The sequence below is a fragment of the Hordeum vulgare genome, chromosome 3H (assembly GCF_904849725.1).
Source record: "Hordeum vulgare subsp. vulgare chromosome 3H, MorexV3_pseudomolecules_assembly, whole genome shotgun sequence".
In the NCBI taxonomy this organism is placed as follows: domain Eukaryota; kingdom Viridiplantae; phylum Streptophyta; class Magnoliopsida; order Poales; family Poaceae; genus Hordeum; species Hordeum vulgare.
In genome coordinates this window covers 24,853,739-24,873,952 of record NC_058520.1, presented here as the reverse complement: position 1 = coordinate 24,873,952, position 20,214 = coordinate 24,853,739, and the positions used below count along the sequence as shown (strand labels likewise).

Here is a 20,214-nt window from a genome sequence, read left to right as displayed (position 1 = left end):
GCGTCATCCTTTAAAGAGAAAGGAAACAACTTAAGGATGTAGTAGTGGCGGATCTTCTCCTCACTAGTGAAAAGGGTGGCTATATCGTGTAGTTTGGTAAGATCGGCTACGACCGTCTCAGACTCATAACCATGGAAAGGATCATATTCGACTAGAGAGATTATCTCAGGATCGACAGAGAATTCGTAATCCTTATCGGTGATAAAGATAGTTGAAGTGGCAAACTTCGGGTCATATTTCATCCTAGCTTTCAGAGATTTTTCCTTCCACTGAGAAGTAATTTCTCAGCTTCATAGGCACCCTTACACGCAAGAAAATCCTCAGCTATCTCTCCCTCCATAACATAACCCTCAGGTATATCAGGCAATTCATATCTAGGAGAGCTAGATCTAGAAGTAGCAAAAGCAGGTTCTATCTCAATAGTATCGGCAGTTTCAGAAGCATCACGAGCATTGGCAGTAATTCTAGCAATATGAGCATCAAGGAACACCCCTAGTGAAACATCAAGCAAAGTAGTGTCTCTAGCAGTATCAAGTATAGCATCATCAGGCATAGCATCTCTAGCAGTATTAGGCATAGCATCTCTAGCAGTATCAGGCATAGAAGTATCAGGCATAGCATCTCTAGCAGTATCAGGCATAGCAGCATCACAAGCATCATCAAGCACACGCAACATATCAAGATTTCTAGCAGGAGGTGATGTCGCAAACTTACTCATAACTGAAGGTGAATCAAGTGCAGAGCTAGATGGCAGTTCCTTACCTCCCCTCGTAGTTGAGGGCAAGACTTTAGTTTTCGGATCCTTCAGATTCTTCATAGTGATCAGCAGATATAAATCCCAAGTAACTCAGAGAATATAGCAATCGCCTCCCCGACAACACCGCCAGAAAAATGCTGATGGCAATCTCTGGCAATGGCTAGACGAATGCTATCTCGATTGCTCAACAATTGGAAATTGTCTTGCAATGACCCACCAGCGCGTGGGATCGAGGTAGTTTCCGAGGGTAGAGTATTCAACCCAAATTTGTTGGTTCGCCAGTAGGAAGTGAGAGGATACTTTCAAGTATTAGCAGCTGAATGTGTCAGATTCAACCACACCTGAAAGATTAATATCTGCAAGCAAAGTATCAACAGCAAAGTAGTATGATAGCAACGGTGTCAGAAATGCTCTGTTGATGGCAGACTATTCCTAACTGTCGTATCAATGGCGCCAGAAGTTGCCCGTTGACGGAAATTGTCTTTTCCCGTCAACGCCGAGCGAATCAGAATTGTAGGAGGTAGCAGCAATGTAACGAGTAGCAGTAGTGGCAAGGAACAGCAGTAGTGACAGCAGTAGCAAGTAGCAACAGTAGCAAGTAACAGCAGAGCAAGTAACAGAGCAACAGTAGTAACAACAGCAGAGCAAAACAAGTAACAGCAGCAGTGGGACAAACTCGTAGGCAATGGGTCGGTGATTTGTTTGGATGATATTCATCATGCAACAGTTATAACACGGAGAGATATGTGGCTAGCTCCCGTTCGTCAATGTGATGTAGGCATGCATTCCGTGTGTCGTCATACGTGCTTAGGGAAAAGAACTTGCATGACATCTATTGTCCATCCCTTCCGTGGCAGCGGGGTACAAAAGGAAACTACGGGATATTAAGATTCTCCTTTTAATAAAGAACCGGACCAACGCATTAGCACTTGGTGAACACATGAACTCCTCAAACTATGGCCATCACCGGGAGTGGTTCCGGTTATTGTCACTCCGGGGTTGTCGGGTCATAACACATAGTAGGTAACTACAACTTGCAAGATCGGATCTAAAACACACATATATTGGTGACAACATAATAATTTCAGATCTGAAATCATGGCACTCGGGCCCTAGTGACAAGCATTAAGCATGGCAAAGTAGTAGCAACATCAATCTCAGAACATAGTGGATACTAGGGATCAATCCCCGTCAAAAGTAACTCGATTACATGATAGATCTCATCCTACTCATCACCGCCCAGCGAGCCTACGAATAGATTACTCACGAACGATGAAGAGCTTCATGGAATTGGAGAGGGAAGAAGGTTGATGATGACGATGGCGACGATTTCGCCTCTCCGGAGCCCAAAACGGACCCCAGATCTGCCCTCCAGATGAAGAACAGGATGTGGCGGCGCCTCCGTATCGCAAACACGACGAAATCTTCTCTCTTGATTTTTTCCGGGACGAAAGTGAATTTGTAGAGCTGAGTTTGGGGGCAGCAGAGCCACGTGGGCCCCACAAGCTTGCTACCCGCCACCAGGGGGGTGGCGGCTACAGGGGTTGTGGCCCACTGGCCCATCCCCTATGGTGGATCTTTGCGCGGGTATTTTTCATATTTTCCAGAAATATTCTCCGTAAATTTTCAGGACGTTCTGAGAACTTTCATTTCTGCACAAAAACAACACCAAGGCAATTCTGCTGAAAACAGCGCCAGTACGGGTTAGTTCCATTCAAATCATGCAAATTAGAGTCCAAAACAAGGGCAAAAGAGTTTGGAAAAGTAGATACGATGGAGACGTATCAAGGACCTAGCATGGACAAGGAGGATGGCCATTGGAGTGGGATCAAGCATGGAGGGAAAGGTGCACACGCGGGAAAGAACAAGGGAGCTTCTAGTGGTGATTTTTGGACTTTGAAGCCACCATAAGGAAAGCATGAAGGCTTGGATGAAATATACAAGATGTCACTTCATAAATTTCGTCCGTAGGTCATTATAGGTGATGCATCACCTTATTTTTGGGCCAGGTCCATGTAATTTCGAAATACTACAACATAGGTTGTGTTTAGAGTTTGTATGTGTGGGGAACCCGAATTTAGGGTCGTTTTTGGACCCCTCCTCCGAGGGTCACGAAAATCCCTCTCTATTCCCCCATATATACAGCCCTTAGGGCGCCGTTTAGACTTGGGTTTTGTTTAGATTACAAGTTCGCCATAGCTGCAATTTCGCATTCTTCGTTTGTGTTCTATGAACAGACAAAGGCGTCAGAGAACCCCACTTCATCAATAAAGCTTTCCTCTTATATTCGAAATATCCAGATTGCAATCTTAATTTCTTGCTTGTTCTTCGTTTGCGTGCAAAAAACAAACCCTCGTGGTCAGGTTGATCGTGCTCCGGCGTGGTCAATAACCTCTTAGAGTTGGTTTAGTGATTGCTAAGGCACGACGTCGTCACACGTTCGTAGTCGGATCGTCACAGTCTACTCCACAAAAACTATAACCACCATCTCATCGCAAGACAGGGACAACTTCGCCTCTATCAAGTGGTATCAGATTTCCATATTGCTCGGTGATATTTTATCAGTTTTTCATAGTTAGATCGCATTTGTTCTTCATACCTACAGTCCACGGAAAATCCACAAAAGAATTAGGGTTAGACCATTATATCCGAACCAATCTTAGCCTTTGCATAGTCTTTTCAGTATTTTTCTTTGTTGAATTTGCGGTTTCATCGTCGTGTCGAGATGATGGTCTTAGTGTCTAGTCCTTTAGAGTTTCGGGTTCTGTTCACAGGTTGTCACGCCGCCACCGCGCCATCTTTCATCGCTGCCATATACCACCACCACGCTACCATCATCATTGTTGCCATATACCATGACCATGCCACCATCATCCTTGCTGTCATATATCACCACCACATATCCACCACCAATCTAGTCCGAGTTCTTTACGAGTTAGGTTAATTTCGAGATCCTCTTGTTTTCGGTTTCGTGTTTCCTTACCTAAGTAGGTTTTGAAAAGAAAAAAAAGTGTCTGGCACGCTTTTCACAACACTTTTTAGGCCAAAATTTTGGACGGTGATTTTCCCCCTATCGTGTTGTTAGGATTTTTAGAGAGTTTTGAGACATCGCCACCAGAGTGATTTTTTTCGCAATTTTTGGTCGTCGCAGCCCCGAATGGCTCCAGAAAAAAATAGTCAAAAAATGTCGTGCCTATCCTGTTTTTAGTCCTTCAAAAGAGTTTTGAGACACTCGCCATTATAGTGATTTTCTGGAAGAAAAAAAGAGCGCAAAAAAACAAAAACAAAAGCGCAAAAAACAAATTAGAGTGGATCTTCCTTTGATTACATGCGCGTCGTGATTTTGTTGGTGTTCTAGGTCACGTTTCTAGTACGGTCTAGCCTAGGACCAGGACGGTACCATCGTTGAGCATCCTTTCAACTTTGCATCTCTGAATTGATTATCGCTGACCATTTTTGCTACCATATTATAAGCCTTCCCAGCTCCAGATACATCTACATCGTGTGTTTGACACCACCTAGCAATCGCTCTATCCAAGCTTTGAGAGTTTTGACTACACCGGTTGCCGATCACCACCTGCTACTGGGTAAGAACTGGTAAGAATTTGAGATTTTCTTGACGGATTTGTGACACACCACCACCACCACCACTTCCTAGTAGTCTGTAGGTTCATATTCTTCTGTGTTCCTATTGCTGCTAACCATGCCAGGATCACAAGTCGACGAGATCAACTAGGAGAGCCTGACCAACAAGGAGCTCTGTGATAAATTTCAGCAAATGGTGGCTGACCAGGTACAAGACGTTATGAACAACTTTGGAGAGGCCATGGAGAAGCTAGACGGTTTGTAGAAGACATTCGACACCAAGATGGATGCCAAGTTCAGTGAGGTGCTTGCACGTCTACCACCACCATCTGCAGCTTCCGTCCCTCTCCAACAACAACAACAATGACATGAACTAGGCTCAGATTTGGTGGGACGAGCACGACTTGTCCTTTCCGGCCAAGGCCAAAATTCTGTTGCTACTTCTCCTGATGCTGCTCTTGCTGTTATGTCATAAAACACAAGAAGGGAAAAGAAGATGTCATTGCTGATGCATTGTCTCGTCTCTATACTATGCTTTCACAACTTGACTTTAAAGTATTTGGTTTGGAGACCATCAAAGATCAATATGTGCATGATGTGGAATTTAAAGATGTGTTGTAGAATTGTAAAGAAGGGAAAAGATGGAACAAGTTTGTCATTAACGATGGATTTGTGCTCCGTGCTAATAAGCTATGCATTCCAGCTAGCTCTGCTCGTCTTTTGTTATTGTAGGAGGCGCATGGAGGGGGATTAATGGGGCACTTTGGCGTGAAGAAAACAGATGACTTACTTGCTACACATTTCTTTTGGCCAAAGATGAGACGGGATGTTGAGCGTTTTGTTTCTCGCTGCACTACATGTCAAAAAGCTAAGTCACGACTCAATCATCATGGTTTATATATGCCTTTGCCTGTACCTAGTGTTCCTTGGGAGGATATATATATATGGACTTTGTTTTAGGTTTACCTCGAACAAAGAAGGGGAAGGATAGCATATTTGTTGTCTTGGATAGATTTTCAAAAATGGCACACTTCATACCATGTCATAAAAGTGATGATTCTAATAATGTTGCTGATTTGTTCTTTCGTGAAATTATTTGCTTGCATGGTGTGCCAAATACAATTGTTTCAGATGGTGATGTTAAATTTCTTAACCACTTCTGGAGATGCTTATGGGCTAAGTTGGGGACTAAATTACTTTTTAGTACTACATGTCACCCCCAAACTGATGGACAAACTGAAGTAGTCAATAGATCATTGTCTACTATGCTTAGAGCTGTTTTGAAGAATAACTTGAAAATTTGGGAAGAATGCTTGCCTAATATTGAATTTGCTTATAATAGTTCATTGCATTCTACTACTAAGATGCGCCCTTTTAAAATTTTCTATGGTTTCATGCCTCGCGCACCTATTGATTTGTTGCCTCTTCCATCTTCAGAGAAGACTAATTTTGATGCTAAAGAACGTGCCGATTCGATATTAAAGATGCATAAGTTAACTAAGGAAAACATTGAGCGTATGAATGCTAAATATAAACTTGCTGCAGCTAAGGGTAGAAAACATGTTGTCTTTGCACCTAGAGATCTTGTTTGGTTTCATTTGCGTAAGGATAGGTTTCCTGATTTGCACAAGTCAAAGCTAATGCCACGTGCGGATGGTCCTTTCAAGTGTTAGAGAAAATAAATGATAATGCATATAGACTTGAGCTTCCTGCAGATTTTGGGGTTAGTCCCACCTTTAACGTTGCAGATTTGAAGCCTTATTTGGGTGAGGAAGATGAGCTTCCATCCAGGACGACTTTAATTCAAGAAGGGGAGGATGATGAGGACATCGATACCATTGTTACACCTGCTATACATACTAGACCAGTTACTAGAGCTTGCACATGCCAATTGAATTACCAGGTATTTTCGTTTCTTGGAAATCCCTCTAATGTTAATGAACATATGTTGCTGCCTAAATTAGATACTTTTGTTTTGCTTATGAATGAAGGACCTAGCATGGACAAGGAGGATGTCCACTAGAGCGGGATCAAGCATGGAGGGAAAGGTGCACACGCGGGAAAGAACAAGTGAGTTTCTAGTGGTGATTTTTGGGCTTTGAAGCCACCATAAGGAAAGCATGAAGGCTTGGATGAAATATACAAGATGTAACTTCATAAATTTTGTCCATAGGCCATTATAGGTGTTGCATCACCTTATTTTTGTGCCAGGCCCATGTAATTTCGAAATACTACCACATATTCTGTTTCTAGAGTCCGTATGTGTGGGGAAACCGAGTTTAGGGTCCTTTTCGGACCCCTCCTTCAAGGGTCAAGAAAATCCCTCTTATTCCCCCATATATGTTGGGGAACGTTGCATGGGAAACAAAAAATTTCCTACGCATACAAAGACCTATCATGGTGATGTCCATCTACGAGAGGAGATTTGGATCTACGTACCCTTGTAGATCGCATAGCAGGAAGCGTTTAAGAAACGCGGTTGATGTAGTGGAACGTCTTCACGTCCCTCGATCAGCCCAACGAACCGTCCCATGAACCGTCCCGCTATCCGTCCCACGAACCGTCCCGCAATCCGTCCCACGAACCGTCTCGCGATCCGTCACACGGACCATCTTGCGATCCGTCTCACGATCCGTTCCGATCTAGTGCCGAACGGACGACACCTCCACGTTCAGCACACGTACAGCTCGATGACGATCTCCACCTTCTTGATCCAGCAAGAGGGGGCGGAGAGGTAGAAGAGTTCTCGGCAGCGTGACGGCGCGCCGGTGGTGGTGATGATCTACTCCGGCAGGGCTTCGCCTAAGCTCCACAGAAATACGATCTAGAGGAAAAACTGCATGGTATAGGGTCGAGCAGCACGTGGAAAAGTTGTGTCTCAAAAACCCTCAATACCTCTAGTATATATAGGAGGGAGGGAGGGGAGGAGGCAGCCTCAAACCCTCAAGGTTTGGCCGAAATTAGAGGTGGAGGAGTCCTACTCCGATCCTACTTGGAGTAGGATTCCACCTTCCCACTTGGAAACTCTTTCCACCTTGTGATTTTTCCTTCTCAAACCTTATGGGCCTTAGTGGGAACTTATTCCAGCCCACTAGGGGCTGGTTTATCTCTTACCATAGCCCATGAGACCCCTTGGGGCGTGACACCCCTCCTGATGGTTCCCGGCACCCCTCCCGGCACTCCCGGTACACTAACGATGAGCCCGAAACTTTTCCGGTGATCAAAACAGGACTTCCTATATATCAATCTTTACCTCGGACCATTCTGGAGCTCCTCGTGACATCCTAGATCTCATCTGGGACTCCGAACAACTTTCGGTTACCAACACCTATAACTCAACTATACCGAAACGTCACTGAACCTTAAGTGTGCAGACCCTGCGGGTTCGAGAACTATGTAGACATGACCCGAGACACTCCTCGGTCAGTATCCAATATCGGGACCTGGATGCCCATATTGGATCCTACATATTCTCTAAAGATCTTATCGGTTGAACCTCAGTGTCAAGGATTCATATAATCCCGTATGTCATTCGGTATGTTACTTGCCCGAGATTTGATCGTCGGCATCTGCATACCTATTTCAATCTCGTTACCGGCAAGTCTCTTTACTCGTTCTGTAACACAAGATCCTGTGACTTACACTTAGTCACACATTGCTTGCAAGGCTTGTGTGTGATGTTGTATTACCGAGTGGGCCCCGAGATACCTCTCCATCACACGAAGTGACAAATCCCAGTCTTGATCCATACTAACTCAACGGACACCTTCAGAGATACCTGTAGAGCACCTTTATAGTCACCCAGTTACGTTGCGACGTTTGATGCACACAAGGTATTCCTCCGGTGCCAGTGAGTTATATGATCTCATGGTCATAGGAACAAATACTTGACACGCAGAAAACAATAGCAATAAAACGACACGATCAATATGCTATGTTCATAGTTTTGGGTCTTGTCCATCACATGATTCTCCTAATGATGTGATCCCGTTATCAAGTGACAACACTTGCCTATGGCCAGGAAACCTTGACCATCTTTGATCAACAAACTAGTCAACTAGAGGCTCACTAGGGACAGTGTGTTGTCTATGTATCCTCACATGTATTTGAGTTTCCAATCAATACAATTCTAGCATGGATAATAAACGATTATTATGAACAAGGAAATGTAATAATAACTAATTTATTATTGCCTCTAGGGCATATTTCCAACAATATATACAGCCCTTACGGCACCGTTTAGACTTGGATTTTGTTTAGATTACAAGATCGCCATAGGTGCAACTTCACGCTCTTCGTTTGTGTTCCACGACCAGACAAAGGCGTCACAGAACCCCACTTCATCAATAAATCTTTTCTCTTATATTCGCAATATCCAGATTGCAATCTTAGTTTCTTTCTTGTTCTTCGTTTGCGTGCAGGAAACACACCCTCGTGGTCAGGTTGGTCGTGCTCCGGCGTAGTCAATAACCTCTCAGAGTTGGTTTAGCGATTGCTAAGGCGCGACGTCCTCACACGTTCGTAGTCGGATCGTCAAAGTCTACTCGACCAAAAAAGATAACCACCATCTCATCGAAAGACAGGGACAACTTCGCCTCTATCGAGTTATATATGGTATCATTCCTTAGCAGAGGAGATCGTTGACAATCACTTGTTGTGTGTGTCAATGCCACATCACACATGTGTTGTATGATCACCATGTAGCAAGTTGATTTGTTATGTTTGCTTAAACCAAAACTAGATAATTAACTATATGTCAATATTTTCTTTTGTGAAGTTGGATGTCGTGGTTGGTTTATTTGTGTTGGTAATATATATTCACCCTTCCTAAAAATGTAAGTCGTGCTACTATGAGTGAGCTGAGAATTTTGAAATTTTCTTGGGATGATTCAATATCTCTATTATATGAAGTTTTGTATTGAAATTTATATTAATTCTACACAATTTCATAATGATGTTTTTGAACTAATAATCAATAGCTTCCAGTGATACATTCAAATTAATCAAGTTTCCAAACTTGTCACCACCACAGAACTTTGCTTTTAAAAAAAAATCGTTTGTACAAGGAGAGGAGGATTGTTGGAACATGCGTTATTAGGAAATTTCTATGAAGTGTCACAAAGCTAAGCCATCCCAAGCCATCCCACCTAGGACTAGTTCGTAGAGGCCAAGGATGATGCAATTATTTATGGAAGATTATCTGGATCAAGTGATCTAAAGGAATCTGGAAAAAGAAATCTCTATTCTTGCATGAATAACTTATTTCATCGACCTGACATGCAAGATTGGATTGCATTGTGTGCACATGTTGTTGACCAACATTTGAGTGTTCCGTCGAAACGTGCACACAATCACATTTTTTTTATCAAACATACAAAGGTAAAAGGGAAATGTTGCACGAAGGGGAAAGAAAACCATTTTCGAGGCAAAAACATGTCACACTTCTGGTTGTTAGGGTTGCCCAAATGGGCAATATGGAAAGGATACACGTAGTGCTAGTACATAAAAGTACACTTGAAGAAAAAAAGGAATAGAAATAGAGAGCGGCGTTTTTCTCTCGGGCTTATCTGCACCCGTGCTCAAGATTTTTTTAGAAAATTTTCAAAAAAAAATGTGTGGTAAATAATTTGATGCGTGAGGAATGCTCTAAATTTCAATTTATTTAAACATCTGAGCAGCTCTCAGCAAAAAAGACAAATGGAAGCCTTTTCAACAATCTTGGATGGGAGAAAAAGATGCCATACTGCTATGGCTACCGTTGGAGATTCTACCTACCATTACAACGCTCATTCTATTTAGTTAAAATTGTACGCCCGGACTTTTCATAAAATGGAAATATCTAGTTCTTTAGACAAAAAGAAAATATCAAGACATGGTACAAAAATATACTAACATAGACATGGTACGCCTGGACTTTTCATAAAATGGAAATATCTAGTTCTTTTAAAAGCTGTAGCAGTGAGCCATTTCATTACCTAATAATAAAACAAATAGTGCTTCTGATCGTCCGTCGTGCATTTTATAAAATACTCCTGTATTTTTCCGAAATTAACCCGCAGTTCGGATTTAAGTGAGAAAAGAAATTGTTTTTTATAATTTTTGTAAAAACCTTCTTTAGTTTTCATAAAATAAACCTACAGCCCAGACTTAAGTAAAAAACGAATCATTTTTCATATGTTTTTAGAAAATTCCCTACAATTTCTATTAATTAATCTACAGTTCGATTATAAGTGATAAATACTTCAAAAATCATATCTTTTAAACTGCAACTCCAATTTTAAAATGTGTAGAATCTGAACATAATGTTAGTTTACCTATTTATGTTTTAAAAATTCTATTTATAATGTAATTTTAATCAATAGTGATGTGTACAATCTAAATATGATGTTATTTTACCTATTTAACAATTTTAAATTTCTATTTATTATTTTACCTATTTAATAATTTTAAAATTCTATTTATGCTGTAATTTTAATCAATAGCATATAATCAATATCTCGTACCGAGGCCGATCCATGTTGTTAATTAATCCGCAGCTCAATTATAAGTGACAAATACTTTAAAAATTATATATTTTAAACCGTAACTGTAATTTTAAATTATTATATATGAAATTTGATTAGAAACATGTGTAGAATCTGAATATAATGTTAGTTTACCTATTTAAGTTTTTCAAAATTATGTTTACAATGTGATTTTAATCAATAGTGATGCGTACAATCTAAATATGATGTTATTTTACCTATTTAATAATTTTAAAATTCTATTTATGCTGTAATTTTAACCAATAGCGCACAATTTAATTTTTTCATACCATGACCAATCCATGTCGTTAATTAATCCGCATTTCAGTTATAATTAACAAATACTTTAAAAAAATATCTTCTAAACCATAACTTCAATTTTAAATTATCATATATGAACTTTGATTCAAAAAATGTGTAGAATATAAATATAATGTTAGTTTACCTATTTAATTTATTAAAAGTTTATTTATAATGTAATTTGAATCTACAGTGATGCATGAAATCTAAATATTATGTTATTTTACCTATTTAACAACTTTAAAATTCTATTTATGCTGTCATTTTAATCAATAACGCACAATCCATTTTTTTCGTACCGAGGCCTATCTGTGTTGCAAATGAGCACATCATCAAAATGAGATTGAAGACAAAAGAAACCATCAATAATCATACATGCATGCAACATCGCATGAAAACAGAAAAGTTGATGTTCATCTGAGAGAGAGAGAGGGGCCATAAAATTCCATACATTCTAGCAGTTGAGAGGCCATAAAATTATACTATTAGAGTACAGTGACCGCACTTCAACTTTGGCAGTAGTTGAGGAATATGAACCTTAACTTCTTGGCACATTGATAGTCACACGTTCGCAGCCAGGAAACGCGCGTGAACAAGGAGGAAAAGGGATACCGTGGTACTCCTAGCTCGCCACATTTTCCTTGTGTTTTTGAAGGTAGCAACATTGCTTCGCATGCTAACTCGCCGCTACAAGTGCACCACGAGCCTCCGTATTTGATCTCCTCTGTTGCCTATCAGTCCGCTTCCTGCTACGCCACAGTAGACGAATAGGCGTGCCCGGGAATCCAGCGTCAGACCGGAGCTGCTTGTGCATGTACCGCCGATACGGCTCAGGGAAGAGTTTTGCGTCATTGACGAAGAGAACAAACGTTGGTGGACGAACAGCAGCCTGCATGCAGGAGAAAAACAAGATCCTTTGTTTCTGAAGAATGAAAATGCTGCAAGGTAGTTTGGAGATACAACTGTACAGACTGAAAGAAGTGACGATCATCTCTTTCCAAAAAGGTCACCTGTGTTGTGTAATAAACGCGGCCTCTTTTGCCACCTCTTGTTCGGGGTGGTGCTTTGAATGCTACAGCTTCTCTAATCACTTGGTTAAGAATAGAGGTGCCGAGTCTTCTAGACCTTTCCTTTTCAACCAAAGAAGCAGCAGAAATAATCCTGAGAACAAATCCATACACCATATATTAGAGAATGCCAACACAGGACAATGTTAATATGCGGTGCTGGTGTCTAGAACGCAAGTAGCAGGAGGATACAAATACAGGCATAGACATCTCATCAAGCGGGAAAAGTGGGAATCCAGAAAATTTTGCATGTCCAGTCAGCACAGAAAACTTAGGCAAACACATGTTTCATATGTCAATTAGCAAGAAAGTTACAGTAACCATGACCCAGTCACCCACTACACCAGCCCTTGGCATTACACATCTACGAGTCCATAAGAATCTTGTTGTAGGGACTTTGAAGTACTCCCTCCATAAAGAAATATAAGATCATTTAGATTACTACTTTAGTGATCTAAACACTCTTATATTTCTTTACAGAGGGAGTATGCAACAAAATATGGAAATGATGTTCTAGAAGGCAGCGCATGTAAATTGATCATTGCAGAGGTATAAGTATAACCCAAAAGGGTGAAATGTACACACTAAAGCCTGTAGGGGGGAAATATACAGCTAATATCTGAACGAACAACGAAGTATCCAAAGACTGAGATTCTAGAACTAAGATTAGGGTTTTACTTTTCAACGCTGTTCCCATTTATCGCAGAACAGTAAACAATAGGTGCCCAGTCAAGTACACGAAGCTTCTCTCTTACATCCTGTTCATAATGTGTAGTACTCTCATTGTTCTTGTTTGGGATTGTATCCCATTTGTTCACAACAATGACACATGCCTTTCCCTCTTTCTCAATCCTTTCTGCAATTTTATAATCCTTGATACCGCAAAAAAATCACGATGTCAGAATAAACTATATATCTACATGAAATGTTTGTGTGCACATGTGAATGGATTGTTGAGATAAATACCTGCTCAGAGACGCAGGCCATCGCTTCAATAACAAGGGCAACTACATCAGATCGACGAATTGCACTAAATGCACGCTTTACTGAAAGTGTTTCAGTTGTGCTGCCAGCAGAAGCAACTGCTGCTCTCCGTCGGATGCCAGCCGTATCGATGAGTTTGTATTTCTGTGGCATTTGAAATATCAGCATACCGGTGTTGGCTGTGTACTGCACTAATGAAGCAGCTCTGGTGCTTAAACGCTCAAGAGTCTTATGAACAAACCTGCCCATCCTCTGTGGTTAACTCAGTATCAATGGCATCACGGGTGGTACCACTAACTGGGCTCACAATAGTTCTATCTTCTCCCACCAAAGCATTTAGAATGCTACTTTTTCCAACATTTGGTCTTCCAACAATAGAAATAGCAGGAACGCGGTTTTCGTCTTCTTCAACATCATCCAATCCTTCTAGTCCCTGTAATGCCTAAACTTTATATCAAAAAGAACTTCGTGAATGAAGCATTAAGAGAGATGAGTATCATCATGCATGCATGTAAGGCAAAATATCGCCTGAACAAATATTACCTCGAACTTTTTCAGTTCCGAAGAGACCATATCCAGGAGCTCTCCAGTTCCAGTGCCGGTAATAGCAGATATTGGTAAAGGTGAAAACCTAGCAGGAATAGAGGAAAGATGAGCCGAGCAGCAAATAAATATAAACCCTGCCAACTACATAATGAAAGAAAAAAACATCAAACTTTATGGTAAAGAGTGTATCCAGAGTTGGAAGACAATTGATTCGAGCATAAGTTATTGATATTAAATTCTGATACTTTATCCTGTTAAGGTCTATATAAAATTTAAACAAGACTAGCACGGCATGTTGTTTGTCTCTTTTATTATAGCAGCACAATCACAAAGATATCAGTGTTAGTGTCAAGTTTCAATTAGTCACTATTGTCCAAAATATAACCCAAAAGATTATTCCAACATTGTGTAATCTTTTCGAAATGCAAATGAACTGAATCAATGTAATCACCGTGTGGGCATAGTGTAAGTTATGCTTTAGGCTCACCCTAATGACCAAAATTCTAATGCTTGCATTTGCCCTTTCCGTGGCGATTCACATTTGTTTACAGCAAGTATGATGCACTTGTGTGAGAAGTTGCGACGTAACCAATCAGCAATTTCTATATCAGCTGCCACAAGACCAGCCTGGAGGAATTTGAGACTATCATGTTAGTGAAAACAAGCTTTGGAAGTTTATAGTAACAATGTACAGGTAACTAAAAATGATAGCATATTATCACTGGCATGTTATGCATTTTTATGTCAAGAAGAATTTTCTCAGGAGTATGAACCAAGAAGAGGCATCAGGGAAACAAGACTTGAGTCGTTAGGAGGTAAATATTGAGCCGTTCATATTAGAATAAACCGCGCTAGTACGATTAGAAGATTTAATAACAAAAGTAATAGATAAAATAGTTGCTCAAAATATATGATACAACTATAATCGCCTAAACCTGCCTGACCATCCACAAGGAAAAGAAGGACAGCTGCTTCTTCAACGGCGGCAACAGCTTGCTTCTCAATCATTGATGGCATCCTAGCAATAGCAGCTTCTCGAGAGGCCATTGGAATCCCATCCATACCAACAGTAGTTGTGATGGCAAGTTCTTCCATTACACCTGCTTGAGACTTCGATAGAGTAATGACACCCCCAGTATCAATAACCATAAACTCTTGATCACCCCAATAAGATCGTCCATACAAACGATCCCTTGTTACACCAGGTTCATCAACAACGATAGCCCTGTTACCCTGTTATATATAAGAACACAATACATATCAATTTTTGCATTCAGATCAGGCATACAATGGTGTACATTGCAGAAACAAACTGAAGTTATGTTCGTGTAAGTAAGTGGAATACCCCGACAAGCCGATTGAACAGCGCAGATTTACCCACATTAGGTCTACCAATAATAGCCACCTTTGGAAGCTTACTGTCTGGGATCTGAGTCATGGATTGAACAGTAAATTGGTTAACTTTGTTTTCCACAATCCACATCCAACAGTGTCTTCATTAGCATGTTAACTAGACGACTCATTATTAGAACATGAAGATACACCGACATGTTTAGATGTTGTTGATGTCTTGTCCCTCATGGTTCTTCTTTTCTCCCGAACATCACCATCTGAAAAATGTCGACATATAGTATTTGAACCAAGTGAAGTGGATGGAGTAAGCTTTTAGAGGGAAAGAACCAGCACATCAGTCTATTTATTCTACTTAGAAAACATAACATTTATAGTCAACAATGTGACTTGTAGCAATACTTGAAACTAAAGGCTAAACTGTCTATAATTTTCTTGCTAGTTACCAACATCTAGGAGTAGTTAGTGAAGAGACCAGCGATCTCCGGTAATTTGCCTGACAAGAGGCAGCATACGAACGGCGACCACGGCAACATTAAAATGCCCGCGCGAGACATGTGGAGATGAAATGATAAATATGTCCGCTCACCGACGCGGAGCTCGCGGTCGAGGCGCGCGGCGAGGTCGGCGGCGGCGCGCCGCGCCTCTTCCTCCATCGCCTCCACGTCCAACTCCTCCTCATCCTCCTCCTCCTCCTCGCTGTAACACTCCCCATCCTCCTCCCCATCTTCTTCCTCCTCCCCATCTTCGTAGGCGGGTTGTTGGGCGGCAGCGGCGCGGAGCCCGCGACGACCAGGCGCGGGCGGAGCGAAGGAGATGAGCAGAGGAGGGCGAGGGGCAGCAGCGCCTCTGGTGACGAGCGGCAGCAGGCGGGGCGGGTTCGGAGTTTTGGAGGCGGGGTGCAGCATGGGCGGCCGCGAGGAGGAAGGAGTGGAAGGCATGGCCATGGCGCGCCGTAGAGCGCGAGGCCTGGGGCAGCGGGGGACGGAAGGGGATAAGAGCATCTACAGCCGGCGGGGACCTCCTGTCCTATTTACCGCATTTTGCGGCGAATAACCAGCGCGACGCACAAGGCGCGCGGCTGGGCCGGCACACCGAAAGGCAGCCCGTAGGGCAGCAGCGAGGAATAGAAAACTTGACGTACCTTTTCCAACACTGCTGCTAGCCACCAGGGTAAGTCGCTACATGTGAATGAACAATAACGCATCGTTACGGTCTTTAATAAATTACTACTATTGCGGCATATCCCCCTTGAATGTTCTTTTCAGTACGTCTAGTGTAGCATATATATTTTTTAAATTGAATAAATTTTGGAAAACACGAAAATATTTTTTGAGGAAATGTGAACAAATTCGAAACTTCAAACCGGCTTTGCTAATTTTGTGAACACTTCGAAAAACAAGCAAAAATATCGTGAAGGTCATTTGAAAGAAGTGTAGTATTTTTGAAAGTATTTATTTTGGAAATGTGCAAGCATTTTCTACATTTCTAAACAAATATACAATAACATGAATATTTTTTTTGAAAACGTGAACAAATTATGAAATTCTGAAACTGCAAACATTTTTAAATTTTTTGAACAAATAATTGAAAAATGGAACATTTCATGATATTAGGAACAAAATATTATAACTACAAACTTTTTTATAATTCATGAACGAAAACTGGAAAAACGGAACTTTTCTTCAAATTCCGAACAAAATATTGGAACTGTGAACATTTTTCGAATTACGAACAATTTTGTAACTGTCAACATTTTTTGAATTGTGAATTTTTTAAAAGAACAGGAACCTTTTTTGAATTCGTAAACGAAATTTTAAATTTGTGATTGTTTTATTGAAAAATGAGACCATTTTTTGAAACATGAACATTTATTGAAATTTTGAAATAAATTTTTGAAAATGAGAACATTTTTTAATTCCTGAACATTTTTTGGAATGCAAACACTTTTTGAAAAAATTGAATTTTTTCGAAAAGAGGACATTTTATGAAGTTCCATGCCAGGAGCACTATTCTTTCCTCTTTTTTGAAACAAAAAAGAAAAGGAAAACAGAGAAAACCCAAACGGGAAATAAATAGAAACATAAAGAAACAAGGAAAAAATTAACTTCAAAAAAGGAAATGAAAATGAGAGAAAATAAAAAAGGAACAAAAAATTAAAAAATAAACATAGAAAAAAATAAACGTAACATATTTTTGGAAAAACGTAAAGAAAAATAAACAGGGAAAAAATAAACGTTGACATATTTTTGGGAAAACGAACTAATTTCAAAAACATGAACAATTTATTGGAATCAAGAATATATTTGAAAATTCTCCCAAACATTTTAAGAATTTGAGAACAAATTTTGTGAACATGAATATTTTTTTTAAAAACAAATATTATGAACTTTAACATGAATAAATATAAACCTTTTTAAAAATTGGCGAACAAATTTTGTAATCATGATATTTGTTTTAATCTAAGAAAAAATTTAAAAATTGGGAATAGTTTTTGAAATGTCCACACATTTTTGTATAAGTCAACAAAATTTCTAGTTTTCGAACTTTTTTGAACATGGGAATAAATTTTGGAAACATGTAGTTTTTTCGAATTTGAGAACAAAGTTTGTAATCGTGAACATTTTTGTAATATAAGAACAAATTTTGTAATCGCAAACATTTTTTGAAATTCCAAACAAAATTTCAAGAACGAGAACGTTTTTGGAAAAATGATTTTTATTTTAGTTTTTATATAGTTTTCTGGAAAAGAAACAAAAAAGAATGGAAAGAAAAAATGAAACAGAAAACCAAAAATGAAAAACGAAATAGAAATAGGAAATCCGGAAAAGAAAACTAGTTCAGGAAACCCTTAGAAGGTTTCCAAAACCGAATAAAACTGGCTTGGACCTTAGAAGGTTCTCAAACGAGAAACCTACTTAACGCTGTAAATGGGCCGGCCCACCCCATGGCTCGCTCGCTCGCACCGGATGACCTACAAGTATATGGGACTAATTGTAGTCCTTTCGATAAGTAAGAGTCTCGAATCCTACGAGGAGCAAAAGAAAATGACAAGCGGTTTTCAGCAAGGTAATTTCTACAAGCACTGAAATAGCGGTAACAAGTTGTTTGATAGCAAGATAATTGTAACAAGTAACGAATAGCAATAGTAACAATAGGTGCAACAAGGTAGCCCAGTCCTTTTGTGGCAAAGGACAGGTCAGAACGGTTTCTTATAATAGGCAAAGCGTTCTTGAGGGCACACATGATTTCATCTAGTGACTTTCGTCATGTCGGGTTAATGCGCGTTCGGTGCTTTGATAATTTGATATGTGGGTGATCCGGTGCTTGGGTGTTGTTCTTACTTGAACAAGCCTCCCATTTATGGTTAACCCCCCCTGCAAGCATCCACAACTACGAGAAAAGTATTAATAATAAATTCTAACCATAACATTAAACATAGGGATCCAAATCAGCTCCTTACGGAATAGCGCATAAACTGGGGTTTACCTTTCTGTCACTCTCGCAACCCATCATCTAATAACTACTCCACAATGCATTCCCTTAGGCCCAAAGACGGTGAAGTGTTATGTGATCGACGTTCACATAACACCATTAAATATTCATATCATCAAAATATCAAACGAATATCAACTTCACATTACTACTTGCAACATGACTTCCACCAAATATCAAACGAATATCAAAGTAACTACTCACAAGTGATAAACATGCTCATAATAAGAGAGGTATTCAATAGCATGTTGGATCTAAACATATGATCTTCTACAAAATAAACCATAAAGCATCAACTACAAGATGTAATCAACACTACCAGTCACCCCCGAGGTACCAATCTGAGGTTCCGGTACAAGATCGAGCACAAGAGATGAACTAGGGTTTTGAGAGGAGATGGTGTTGTTGAAGATTGGCCTCCCCAAGATGAGAGGGTTGTTGGTGATGACGATGACCTCGAGTTCCCCCTCTGGGAGGGAAGTTCCTCCGGCGGAATCGCTCCACCGGATGGCAAAAGTGCTCCTGCCCAGGTTTTGCCTCAAGATGGCGGCGCTCCATCCCAAAAGTTCTCTCCTAATTTTTTTCAGGTCAAGAGTGAATATATACCAGAAGATGGTCGCCATAAGTGGGCTGGGTGGCCCACTACCCACCAGCCCGCGCCACGGGGGCTGGCGCACCCTGGTGCCTAGTGGCCACCTAGCAGCCCCCCTCTGGTACTTCTTTCCTCCAATATTTCTTATTTATTCCATAAAAATTCCTCGTGATATTTCAGCCCATTTGGAGATGTGCAGAATAGGTATCTCTAACGTAGCCTTTTCAGGTCCAGAATTCCATCTACCGACATTCTCCCTCTTGGTGTAAACCTTGCATATTATGAGAGAAAGGTATTAGGATTACTCCATAAAGTGGTATAATGCATAAAAACACTATAAATAACAATAGCAAAACATGATGCAAAATGGACGTATCAACTCCCCCAGGCTTAGACCTCGCTTGTCCTCAAGCAAAAGCCGATAACGAAAATCGACCACATGCTTTGAGAGAGAGGTGTCGATAAAAACAAAATACAGACATAGGAGCATCATGATGATTATAACAACAAATAAACTTTATAAAATACTTCATCACAACATTTTCATCATATAACTTTCATCATAAAAATTTCTCATAAACAAGTAACAATTCATCACAACATCGAAGTATGAAGCATAAACTCTATCAAAAACTAACAAACTATGTTTTCAATCAACTTTGCAACACAATTCATCACATTTTCAGGAAGGGTCACATACCAGAGCTTTTAAGCAAGACTACATACTCAACCATCATTTAGTATTTTATGGTTGCTAACACTCACCGCATACATATGAGCAAAAGGTTTCAATCGGACACATAGAAAGATAGGGGTTTAAAGTGTCGCCTCCCAACGTATTCACCTCAAGGGTGATGTCAACAATAATAACTCATGACCACCCACATTCAACTGGATATATATGCCTAGATCTTTCCCCATCACATGATGCTTGCAAAAGAGAAAATAAAAAGGAGTAAACAGGAATTCTTTGACTCTTGCATAAAAGTAAATACAAATTTATTTAAACATCTG

General features: G+C 40.2%; 1 protein-coding gene across 2 annotated transcripts; it reads right to left on the bottom strand.

Moving 5' to 3' along the window:
- Window positions 1-11,509: 11,509 nt before the first annotated feature.
- Window positions 11,510-16,116, bottom strand: LOC123442700 (GTPase Der). 2 transcript variants are annotated; one of them, XM_045118816.1, is made up of 11 exons: window positions 15,703-16,116; window positions 15,312-15,373; window positions 15,109-15,192; window positions 14,703-14,996; window positions 14,251-14,390; window positions 13,761-13,848; window positions 13,459-13,659; window positions 13,200-13,361; window positions 12,912-13,105; window positions 12,177-12,327; window positions 11,510-12,055 (listed from the first exon to the last, which is right to left on the bottom strand). In XM_045118816.1, the coding sequence occupies exons 1-11, from the start codon at window positions 16,058-16,060 to the stop codon at window positions 11,843-11,845; spliced, it is 1,947 nt and encodes a 648-aa protein (XP_044974751.1). In that variant the 5' UTR covers window positions 16,061-16,116; the 3' UTR covers window positions 11,510-11,842. The 2 variants fall into 2 exon arrangements, with proteins under 2 accessions (XP_044974751.1, XP_044974752.1); XM_045118817.1 differs by having other exon boundaries at window positions 13,459-13,650.
- Between the last annotated feature and the right edge of the window lie 4,098 nt (window positions 16,117-20,214).